Below are 13,203 nucleotides of genomic sequence, written 5' to 3'. Positions count from 1 at the left end.
AATTTCATTTGAATTTAATTTCGATTTCTTGAAGCAATTCGATATGGTCAAAGTAAATTTATAAATTTACTTCAATAAATTTATAGCATCAAATATCGATATAGACACGTTAAGTTTCTGTTTGCTTTGACTGATTAGATGTAAAATTATAAATCTTTTATAAAATCCTTTCAAACTCTTGATTACACTCATGTCCATTAGTTGTAAAATTGATGTCGCATTGGGAGGCAGAAACACTAGCTTAATGTTGGACAAATTTTGAATCTGAAAATGTGCAGGACAGTTATCAACTAATGATAAAATATTTTTCTTCTTTTTTGAATATCTCCTTATTCCAATCATTTATGTATTGCCAAAAAATTTCCCAAGTCATCCAAGCTTTCTTTTTCACCATGTCATTCCCAGGATGTTTCCTTATGTTTTTGAAACACCAAGGTTTTAATGATTTTCTGATAGGTTTTTTTTTTTCTATCAGTTCCTGTCATATTTGCACATACAAGCACCATCAAGTGAGTCTTTGATTTTTTTCCCACCAACATATTTTCCCCCTTTGAATTTAAATGTATTGTCAATTATAATTTAAAATTTTTATAATTTTGAATTATAAAAAAAGTTCTGTTTCGTCGACATTTTAGATGTCTTCAACAATGAAATCTGTCCTGATTTCTGCCTAAACACGGTCAATCCATCCATTGATCTGCAGATTGAGATTCTCCACTAATTTTTGCATAAACAATATTATGTCAGTTTTTAAATTGATCCAGCCAACCATTGTTGCATATACAAAATTGTCACATCCAAATTATTTAGCAAATTTTTCCACTTAAGAGCCTTCAAGATTGCACCATCTATTGGGAATCTAGCACTAGTGGTCTCCAACAATTTTTAAATTCAGTGGAATCAACTGACGATGTTACCAACAGTAAATTCAATGTGGGAAGCATTCAAGGAATTAATTGTGGATGCTACTAAAAGTTTCATACCTATTAAGAAATATTGTTCAAGGTTTAGGCCTAAATGGTTATCTAATGAACTAATGAGACTTGTAACAGAGAAGAAAAATGCATGGGATGCATATAAATTATCAAGCGAATCAGAAGCCTATGGCAGATATAAGCTAGTCTGTAATCAGGTCACAAAGGAGGTTAAGGCAGGCGAAGGCAGATTACAAGAAATCCTTGGCAAAAGATGCTAAGAAAAACAGCAAGGATTTCTTTACTTATATAAACTCTAAAAGGAAGGGGATGAATCTGATTGGTCTCCACTTGACATCGATTGTTCGACTGTTGATGATCCTGCTCAGATAGCAAACAAACTGAATGAGTATTTTGCATCTACATTCACACATGAGGAATTATTAAGGTTTGAAAGTGGCAGAAAGTTATCAAATTGTAGCAGGATACTTAATGATTTTGTAATAACTGAAAGCAAAGTGGAGGAGAAATTGTTGAAGTTAAACATAAAAAAAGCACCTGGGGTGGATGGGATCTATCCAGTTATATTAAAGGAGGCGGCAAAGCAACTAAGCAAACCCTTAGCCATAATTATGAAAGCATCCTTGGATTCAGGGGAGGTCCCCACGGACTGGAGATGTGCAAATGTATCCCCAATTCACAAAGGGGGATCGAAGGGTGACACGAGTAATTACAGTAATTAATTAGTTTAACTTCTGTTCTGGGTAAAATAATGGAGTCACTGGTTAAAGATGTATTGCAGGATCATCTAGACAAGACTGCAGCAATAATTCAGACACAGCATGGGTTTGTTAAGGGAAAGTCTTGTCTGACAAATTTGATAGGATATTATGATGTGGTTACAAAGGAACTGGATGCAAAAAATAATTTTGATATCATATATTTGGATTTCAGGAAAGCTTTTGACACTGTTGCGCATGGAAGACTATTGTACAAATTGGAGCAGAATGGTATTAAGGGTAAGTTGCTACAATGGTTAAAAGGATGGTTAAGTGGGAGAAGACAGAGGGTGGTAATCAATGGGTGCTGCTCTTCGTGGACTAATGTTATTAGGGTTCGGTGTTAGATCCACTGTTGTTTTGTATATTTATCAATGATATTGATGAAGGTATATCAGGCTTAATGTCGAAGTTTGCAGATGATACAAAGGTTGGCAGGGTTGTTAATGAGTAATGGCAGTGTGCTACTGCAACAGGATCTAGATAATTTGGGCAGATGGGCTAAGAAGTGGCAGCTGAAGTTTAACCTTGACAAATCCAAAGTACTGTATATGGGTAGAAGTAATCCCAGAGAAACATACCAACTGTGTGGTACTACGCTTAAGGTGGTAGAAAATGAAAAAGACCTGGGAGTAATTGTGCAGGCAGATATGAAGTTTTCTGAGCAATGCAGACAGGCTGCCAGGGCAGGTCATGGGGTTTTGTCAATGATATATAGGAATTTTGCTAGCAGGGAGAAGGAGGTGATTGTCCATCTGTATAAGGCAATGGTCAGGCCACGCCTTGAGTACTGCGTACAGGTCTGGAGGCCTCATTTTAGGAAGGATGTAGATTTACTTGAGCATGTACAGAGAAAGGCAACAAGATTGGTGAGGGGAATGAAGGGATCCTCTTACCAAGAGAGGCTTAAGTTCTGCAAATTGCAGTGGCTGGAGACTAGGCACCTGCGTGGTGATCTGATTGAGGTATATAAGGCCTTGGGTTGAGCACGCTGAATTCTGATGGAATCCTTCCACTTGTTCAGATTGCGAACCTAAGGGGGCATAAATTCAAATTAAGAAAAGACAGATGTAGAATAGATGTGCGGAAATTTGCCTTTAGCCAGCAGGTGGTTAATTGCTGGAACAAACTTCCATCTGTCGTTGTGGAAGTTGACAGGTTAAATAAATTTAAGGAAGAACTGGACAGGCATTTGGAGGGAATGGTGTGATTTTTTTTTGGTTGATGCTGCATAAGCTCATACACTTGCTTTCTTGCATCACATGCCACTACTACTACTTCTTTGTGTAGCAATGCTTTATCGACGTTTGTAACCTCACACTTTCTAAATTTTTTTCCCCGAGTTATATTCTTTTCCAGTGGTGATAAACAAGTTTATTCTTCCATAATGTCGATACTGTTCATGAGAACAAAGAAAACTTTTTATGCACTGCGACATTTTTTGCACCACGTTCTAACTCACGAATAATTTCGACTTTTTCTCAAATCGAGAGAGACCTTCTTTTGTTAGTAGACATGTTTCCAAAGGAAGGGTTCGTTTCTAACTAATTTTACTTTAAAATGACAGTAAAGTGATCTGCATACAAAGTTCTTAGAAGATCTATTTCCAAAATTCTTAGAAGTCCCGAACTAAATTTATGGTTCAACGAATAAAAGACAATTTGCAAATAGGGTAATGCGGAACGCCAATGTACTATCGTATAGTCCCCGTCCCCGAAAAGACAAAGTCATAAACCAGCCACTAATCGATGCGGGTGGTCATAAAAACTAAGTCACCCTTTACATTTTGTCTATTCTAAGAATTGGGTTTTTTCGACTACCCAAGCAATTAAGAATGTTTGCATAGTTACCAAAATTTGTATGATCCATGTAGTATGTGCATTTTAATTTACGATTAATGATTTTAATCGTAAATAAAAATCATTATGGCTTTTTGCTTATAATAACTTGTTTACATGCTCATTATAACTAAGTTCTACTGTGTGTGTGTGTGTGTGTGTGTGTGTGTGTGTGTGTGTGTGTGTGTGTGTGTGTGTGTGTGTGTGTGTGTGTGGATGATCTTTCTAAGAAATCAGTGTTTAGCATTCCAATACACCCACACACACACACACAATCTGGAATATGGCAAATAATTTTAACTATTAATATTAGCAATGGGAATATCAGAAGATGGATTTCAATCTGTTAGTATACAAGTTTTGTGAGCAATAAGAGAAAGATTATTTTGAGTAAGTTATCATTATGAACAATACTTCAGAGTGTTTTCCAAAGTGTAATTTATATTATTATTTCATGCAGGTTTAATGATCTTTCTAAGAAATCAGTGCTTATTAGCATATGTAAGAATTATTTCTAAATTAACTTAAGCAGATCCCAGTATAGAAGATCAGACATCATCACAAACTTTATATATATTTGATGTCTATGAGGTATATGTACATTATGAATGTACAAATTACTGATTACAAAAATTAAATATATTATGAAGTTGTGTTTAGTTATCTGTTAAAATGGCATAATTCATGGTGATCTGAGGTTTGATTAACGATAACATTATTTTTTACCTGTTTTCTGAGGTCCGATGACTAGGAACTTTGGCAACTGCTCACAGGATTTATTGGCAGACCATATGGCCAGATGTCTTTTATCATTGCATGGATTCTGTAAAATACATACCACTTTCAGTCATTCTCTAACTGTTTTCCATACTAAATATCCACTTTAAAATCTAATACAAGACTGCTTCAAACAACATGGGAAATATATCCTAGAAGATCTCACATTAGTTGCATAATTTTTATCCACAAGCATAATGCTAAATTGGGAGATTACTTTTCTGAAGAGCTTCATTAAAAGGATGTTTAATAATGGACCTGAATACAGTAAACCCCCGCTATTCGCGAGGGTTACGTTCCTGAGAAATGATGCGAATACTGAGTTATGGCTCCCATAGTAATAAAGTGGTTCCATTCCAAAGTATGAAATATATAAAAAAAATTAGTCTAAAATTTTATCTATGTATGTATTATATGTACCTTCAAAATATGATTATGTACATAGTGAAATGCAAGCATACGGCATCTAAATGAAAATAAGAAACAATTTAATATTAAATGTAATATTTATTAGAAATTTCAAACAAATCTTTTAAACCAGCGCCTTTGCTAGCTAAAAAACTTATCCCGCCAGTGCTATCACCAGTTTCACTAAAGTGTTTATAAAGGAGTTTTGCCTTTTCACGAATGATGAGTGAACTTAACGGAATTTAATTTTGAGTTCGGTCTTCTATCCACAAATTTAAAGCTTTTTCCATTTTTTCTAATTTGACATCACGAGTTACAGAGCAAATTTTTGAAGCAACTAGCGTGTTTTCACGGACACTACGGCAGATTTTTTCTTTTTAAGGGTAAGTTGCTAAAATGGACAAAAGGATGGTTAAGCGGGAGATGACAGAGGGTGGTAATCAATGGGTGCTGCTCTTCGTGGACTAATGTTATTAGTGGAGTCCCACAGGGTTCGGTGTTGGGTCCACTGTTGTTTTGTATATTTATCAATGATATTGATGAAGGTACCGTATTTCCCCATGTATAAGACACACCTTAATTTTGGGGCCCGAAATTTGAAAAAAAATGTATTACATAAAGTTATTGAACTCAAGTTTTATTCATCATAAAATTCATACAACTCCTCATAACTTGAATTCAGCACTGTACGAAATCTTTTCTGAGCCATTTCTAGGCAGAACATGGCAAAGCGTAACCTAATATACCGGTAAGAAGTGTGAAACAATGAGCGCAAAGACAACAAGTACGAAAAAGCGGGAAATGCAAGTAAAAAAATCTACAACCACTGTATCAGACGCACCCAGTTTTTTGACCCCAAATTTTTCGAAAAAAGGTGTGTCTTATACATGGGGAAATACGGTACATCAGCCTTAATGTCGAAGTTTGCAGATGATACAAAGGTTGGCAGGGTTGTTAATGACAGTAATGGCAGTGTGCTACTGCAACAGGATCTAGATAATTTGGGCAGATGGGCGAAGAAGTGGCAACTGAAGTTTAACCTTGACAAATGCAAAGTACTGCATATGGGTAGAAGTAACCCCAGAGAAACGTACCAACTATGTGGTACTACACTTAAGGTGGTAGAAAATGAAAAAGACCTGGGAGTAATTGTGCAGGCAGATATGAAGTTTTCTGAGCAATGCAGACAGGCTGCCAGGGCAGGTCATGGGGTTTTGTCAATGATATATAGGAATTTTGCTAGCAGGGAAAAGGAGGTGATTATCCCTCCGTATAAGGCAATGGTCAGGCCGTGCCTTGAGTACTGCGTACAGGTCTGGAGGCCTCATTTTAGGAAGGATGTAGATTTATTTGAGCGTGTACAGAGAAGGGCAACAAGATTGGTGAGAGGAATGAAGGGATCCTCTTACCAAGAGAGGCTTAAGTTCTGCAAATTGCAGCGGCTGGAGACTAGGCACCTGCGCAGTGACCTGATTGAGGTGTATAAGGCCTTGAATGGGTTGAGCATACTGAATTCTGATGGGATCCTTCCACTTGTTCAGATTACGAACCTAAGGGGGCATAAATTCAAATTAAGAAAGGACAGATGTAGAATAGATGTGTGGAAATTTGCTTTTAGCCAGCCGGTGGTTAATTGCTGGAACAAACTTCCATCTGTCGTGGAAGTTGATAGGTAACTTCCGGATAACTTCCAGTTCCCACAGAACTGGAAGTTATCCAGAATATTGGGAGGAGATTTGTATCTGGGCAAAATTACTCTGATCTTAGTAATCTCAGCATCCATGTCAACAGTGAAATCACAGTGGAATCATGCTCAGTTAATTAACTTTATGATTAATTAATTAACTGAAGATGTCTCGGGCTATGTACCAATCTGTAATTGATCAACTGTCCTTTACACATGGGTTTTTCTATATAGTGATGGCACCAATTGGGAATGCACAATCCACCTCCAAATCTGACAGTAGTTGGAGGTACTGTAATACCATCATGATCCTGTAGCATCATCATAAAGAAAAAAACCTCATGATTTAATTTAGATATACCAGCTCAGATGGAGACAGTTAAATTCTGGATTACCCATCTTAAAACTGCTACAATAGCATAAAATGGGTACTGGAAGAGAGAGAGTCTTCTGCTTCTGAACTTGCCTGATGTTTCCACTTGTTTGATTTTTTTTTTTTTAATCAATCATGAAAGTGACTACAGAGGAGAGTATAGTATGTGTCACAGTTTTCCAGAAGAAGGAACTTGTCTACATCATCGATAGCAGATCTCACTGGTATGGACAAATCTGCTCTGATCCTAGTAATCTCAGCTCTAATCCAACACACACTCCCTATGGTATATGGTAATGAATTTCCTTCCAACTTAATCAGTTTTTGCATCATGTCTGTCTCTTGTTGACTGAACAAGAGACAGACAGTGCATTCCCAAGAATGGAGTAGAAGCATCTTTGGCTGCTTTTTTCTTGAATGAAAGTTCTTTGACATGCACTACATGATTTGAGTGGTTCAAGTGCAAAGTATGGTTATATGATTTTTAAAGGTTGGTTTGTTAGAAAACCACCATCTATTTCTAGAATTCTGACAATATGAACAAGACCCACTTTAGTCTACTATCAAATTTCTGTTGAATTTGAAATTACAGAAATCCAAGGCAAGCCACTACAAATCTGCAGGTCCGTAATGAAGACTCCAGTTTGGTTGGTGCATAACAATCTTTTTCTCTCATCTAATGACTACTGATGTCTTCCACAGCAATATCCTGTTACTACTATTATATTTGGCTTAAAAAAAAAAAAAAAAAACCATCAAAAAAGCACTGTTCTGAAGTATCCCACTCACTAAAATTGCATTCTTCCGATGCTCATAACATGACCTTGCAAAAAGTGAAATGTCACATCTACTAGTAAATGCTGATACCCTGTGCGAAATTACAGTGCTTTGCAAGCTATAATCTCAAGCAGGTACCAGACATTGGAGTGCTTACTATTCTGCCAGGATCCTGGGCATGAATATACATATCTGAAATGGAAACATTTCAGGTAATAAGAAAAGGTGACACTTTTGATGACAATTAAACTTTCAGAAAATACTACATACCATCCAAATAGGATCAGCCTCATCCGGAAATGTCTGAAAATACCTTGCAGCTAACTGTAGAGGAGGAATAGTGCTCAGTTGAAGGTTTGTCCAACAGTTCACAAACCTGATGACCGATTCAAAAGTATATAGTGCTAATCGATCATTACCATAATTGGACAAGTGGGTCATAAATATATTAATCTGAAAGAAAGAGAAAAATTTAACTGAAAATTATAAAAATAAAATAAAAGCTTCAGCTTTATGAGTTCCAAAAACAGAACAGAACAGTTAAAATTTAATGGCAGTTAAGCTTATTCAGTAAAAAAGGCTAAAAATATCTGTCATATGAAAGGAATAACACAAAATTATGAAGGATCTATGCCTTAATCTGAAAAGAAAGTTACTTACAGAAAATCAGATAAAAACAAAACATCCAAACAAGTTTTGAAATAAGCAATTAACGTCAACAAGAAATTCAAAAGGAGTAATCAGAATACTAGCTTCTTAAAATGGAAAATTTCATCTAACTTGGATTTCTAAATATTATTGAGCAGTTAAAATTGGTTAAAAGCAGGTTGTTGACTGATTAATGCAATTAGGTCCATGAGTTATACATGTGTATTATATTTCTGTTTGTGTGGATCAAATGGGAAGGGTGAAATCAGTGATACATCTGTTTTAAGTGCATGTCATGCAACAACAAACTTTCAGAGTTTATTTACATGTACTAAAATGGCAAGCAATATAGCACTGCACATGGACATCTTATAGTGTGTGTGTGTGTGTGTGTGTGTGTGTGTGTGTGTGTGTGTGTGTGTGTGTGTGTGTGTGTGTGTGTGTGTGTGTGTGTGTGTGTGTGTGTTGCTCAACTCTGCCTGTCCATCCATCTATACTCGTATGGTATTTGGTAATAAATGTTGTCGTCATCATGAAAAATGTCATGATGATGACATTTATTTTTCATCATGCATTACATCAATGTTTATTAGTTCTGTTTCCATTGTTTTTAGCATAAAGGATTGTTTACTTAAATACATACAACAGACAAAAACAGCTAGAGACACCACTGCAGTGCATGGTTGGAATTGAGAAAACAATTACTTCACAGATCTTAAGACTAGCAGATATAATTTGCTTTATGATTTGCCATTCCAGGATCATGAATGCAAATAATCATAGTAAAATATATCTTGTCTAAGAAAATATAGCCATATGCATTTATATGTCACCATAATTTAATCAAAATTATGTGAAGAATTAAAGCACAAAGGCTTCTAGTCATTGAATTTCAATAGGTTCAAATTATACAGTGGATGGAAGACATAGTTCAGAGACTTGAAGTATACAGCCACTCCCCAGCTTATGCAATACTCAACTTATGGAAATTCGACTTTCCATAAGTTTTTGCCAGGCGGTGCAAACTTAAAAATATCATGGAAACATATTTTGCATCCCATAGGAATAAATGGAGGTATCATGAAAATATTGTAATGTGAACCCAATAACACATTGTGGTGTTTTTTTTTTTTTTTTTGGCAATTCATTCCAAGACCTCAGAAGTTGAAATTTTTGCTATATAACTAAGCTATTTATCTCTCTAAAAGGTCATTTTTATAATGGATATTGCACTACACTTTCATTGTTATCTATGTTCTGTTATAAGAATCAATTTTGAACACCTTTGTGATATTTTTCTGAAGCACATTTCTGGAGGTCACTACCATAAAACAATAAACACAATTTGCACTTCCTGGTTTATTGGGCTTTTCTGTTAGTGCAATCTATTATAAATGGGTAGTAAACTCGATCTTATTGCATTTGCGATAATACCGATAACTAGAATTCTGTGGGTTTTTACGTTACGGTATTATGGTGAAATGAGTTCCCCTTCGCTGAAATCTTCAATGATAAAAAACAAATTAATTTTCAGAATCTTCTCTTCATTCCTATTTACTTATTACAATGGTGAAGGGAAAGGGACCAGCGGAAAGTGCAAGTGACTTGCTGGCAGTGCTAGGAAATTAAACAAAATTGATTTAGAAATGAAGATGATTAATTAAGAAGTACAAAGCAGGACAAAGTTTGTCATCTATTGCATGGAATTAGGTCTCACTGCTTCAAACAGTGAAAACTATTTGAAGTGCGTGTATAAGAACATGTTAAAGGATCAACACATTTAAGATCAACAGTGATCGCAAAACAGCGTTCAGATGCTATATCAAAGATGGAAAAGCTATTAATAATATGGATCAAAAATCAGATTCAGAAGTGAGTGCCCCTGAGTCAAATGGTCATTCAAGCAAAGGCAAGAAGTATTTATGAAGATATTAAGGATAAGTATGGTGAACCGCAAACCAAGTTCGTGGCAAGCAACGAGTGGTTTAATCGGTTCAAGCATCGCATTGGTTTCCAAAACATTAAAGTATGCGATGAACTCGCCAGTGCTGATTCTGCAGCTGCAGAGAAATCTTGCGATGTGTTGGAAAAAACCCCTTCTAAATCTTCACTCCTTCCCCCAACTTCTGCAGCGGTGTGCTCATCAGCTGGAAAGTTAATTCTAGCAACAATGCTCGAAAGATAAAACTTGCTGACATTATGCTCTCTCTTTTTTGTAATTTTATAATTTTAAAATTTTGTACACTTTTGTAATTTTTCCTGCGCATTAGATAAAAAAACAATAAATAATTCTATTTACATGTTCATCTAACATTTCTTTTTTGCTTCAATCAAATTTGCAAGTGCTGCATAAGCAATTAAGGAAATTCCGACTTAGGTAGAGTTCCACGGAACGCAACCCTTACATAAGTCAGGGAGTGGCTGTACATTAATTTAGTTCAGCAATTAAATATAAATTGTACTATTGACTCTCTTTCTGTCTCCCTTCCCCCATGAAATATTATCAACACTGGATTCACTGCTCCCTTTGAGAAGTTATTAACTGTCTTTCTAGACAGTTAACTTCTCAAATCTACAGAAGGCCCTCACTGTTCACAACAATTACATTTCTGAAGATTTGTATGAACTGAAAATGCAAATGAGGTTAATGACTTATTATTATTACTGTCAAAGAATGCAAGAAAAAAAAAACAGATACATCCCATTTTATCTGTCTATCCCCTCTAACAGTTTATCTGGGTTTCCCTTGAATTTATTCACACTACCCACTTCTACAACACCGGATGGGAGTTTGTTCCAATAATCAGCCACTCTCTGGCTGAAGTCTAACCTGTAACCATTCTTCAACTTCAATTTATGTCCCCTCACGTGTGTAGTCTGAGCAAGAGAAAGGAATCCATTAGCAGTGATTTTACTCAGTCCATCCAAGGCCTTAAGTTTAACCTCAATCAAATCTCCTTGCAGATGCCTAATCTCCAGAGGCTGCAATTTACAAAATTGAAGCCTTTCCAGGTAAGAGTCCACATCAATTAGGGGCATGACAGTTCAGTGTAAGAGACAATTTGGTGAATAACATTTTGCTATATGGGGCAATTTGGTGAAAGACAATTGGTGGCCACAACAATTTGGTGTATGCATGACAATGCAGTATATGACAATTAGGTGTATTACACAGAGATTAGAAATTAACAAAATCAATGAAGTAAAAGGTTTAGGAAACAAGAAATTGACTACTTAAAAAGGGGGGATGCAAAAATTTAGAAAAAAGAAAATATTTTTTTATCCATTTATTTTGTATAAAAGGATTCATGCCAATCCTTTCCATAAGCAGGTTGGAAAGCAAGTACATGACTATTACAGCATGAAGCTGTCCATATTGTAACACCTTTAATCCAGATAAGGTTACTTATTAATATTTTTAACTTATCTACTCAGTTGAATCGTGTGCTTTTTCGGGAGCATGAATTTGTTGAGGGTTAGAAAGCTAGAAGAATATTATGGGTGCAAAAACCAGGTTTCTCAACCCACAAACAATCTATCTCCTGATAATTTATATTGGATGCATAAAAATTATCAGGCGACCCAGAAGCCTATGGTAGATAGAGCTAGTCTGTCGACCTTTTGCTAGTCTGTCTGTCTTTTGTATCCTTTGCCAAAATCTTTGGCAAAGGATGCAAACAAAAAAAAAAAAAAAAACAGCGAAGACTTCTTTACTTGTGTAAGCACTAGACAGAAGAGGATGAATAAAATTGGTACATTCTATATCAATGGTTTGACTGTTGATGATCCTGCTCATGTAGATGCAAAATATTTATTTTGCATCTACATTCACACATAAGGAGTTATTCAGGGATGCCAGAAGTTTATCAAACTCCAACAGGAGTTAAATGATTTTGTAATAACTGAGAGCAAAGTGGAGGAGAAACTGTTGAAGTTAAACACGAGAAAGCACCTGGAGTGGATGGGATCGATCCAGTTATATTAAAGGAGGCAGCAAAGGAAGTAAGCAAACCCTTAGCCATAATTATAAGAGCATCGTTGGACTCAGGGGAGGTCTCACAGGCTGGAAACTTGCAAATGTATCTCCAATTCACAAATGGGGATCAAAAGGGTGAAACAAATAATTACAGACCTATTAGTTTAACTTCTGTTCTGGGAAAAATAATGGAGTCACTGGTTAAAGAAGTATTGCAGGATCATCTAGACAACCCTGCAGTAATAATTCAGACACAGCAGTGGTTTGTTAAGGAAAAGTCTTGTCTGACAAATTTCATTAGACACCATGATGTAGTTACAAAGGAACTGGATGCAAAAAATTATTTTGATATCATATACTTGAATTTCAGGAAAGCTTTTGATACTGTTGCACATGGAAGGCTACTGTACAAATTGGAGCAATATGGCATTAAGGGCAAGTTAATACAATGGATAAAAGGATTATTGAGTGGGAGAAGACAGAGTGGCAATCAATGGACACTGCAATTCGTCTTGTGGATTAATGTTATTAGTGGTGTTACCCAGGGTTTGGTGTGTTGGGCCCATTGCTGTTTTTTATATTTTTCAATAGTATTGATGAAGGTATATCAAGCTTAATGTTGAAGTTTGCAGATGATACAAAGGTTGGCAGAGTTGTTAATGACAGAAATGGCAGTATGCTACTGCAACAGGATCTAGAAAAGTTAGGCAGATGGGCTGAGAAGTAGCAACTGAAGTTTAACATTGACAAATGCAAAATACTGCATATGGGTACCAGTAATCCCAGAGAAATGTACCAACGGTGTGGTGTTCCACTTAGGGAAGTCAAGAATGAAAGAGACCTGGGGGTAATTGTGCAGTCAGATATGAAGTTTTCTGAGCAGTGTAGACAGGTGCCAGAGCAGCTCATAGGGTCTTGTCAATGATATACAGAAATTTTGCTAGCAGATGATTATCCCCTTGCAATGGTCAGGCTGCACCTTGAGTACTGCATACAGGTCTGGAAGTCTCATTTTAGGAAGGATGTAGA

The 13,203-nt window shown here is 36.0% G+C and overlaps 1 protein-coding gene across 3 annotated transcripts in view; it reads right to left on the bottom strand.

Annotated features, from left to right (window-relative positions):
• Window positions 1-13,203, bottom strand: part of LOC150081647 (bifunctional heparan sulfate N-deacetylase/N-sulfotransferase-like) — a 160,294-nt gene that overhangs the window by 35,879 nt on the left and 111,212 nt on the right. For 2 of the 3 annotated variants that reach the window (XM_090379507.1, XM_090379508.1), the window contains exons 11-12: window positions 7,821-8,003; window positions 4,258-4,354 (exon numbers count right to left, since the gene is read on the bottom strand). In XM_090379507.1, coding sequence (XP_090235633.1) covers window positions 4,258-4,354; window positions 7,821-8,003 — 280 coding nt within the window. The remainder of the gene's footprint in view (window positions 1-4,257; window positions 4,355-7,820; window positions 8,004-13,203) is intronic. The other variant, XM_090379509.1, reaches the window with a different exon arrangement.

Source organism: Mastigoproctus giganteus, chromosome 8, assembly GCF_048544385.1.
Source record: "Mastigoproctus giganteus isolate SK-2022 chromosome 8, ASM4854438v1, whole genome shotgun sequence".
NCBI lineage: Eukaryota > Metazoa > Arthropoda > Arachnida > Uropygi > Thelyphonidae > Mastigoproctus > Mastigoproctus giganteus.
The sequence above is the reverse complement of the archived record's forward strand: the minus strand, read 5'-3'. Positions and strand labels throughout refer to the sequence as shown.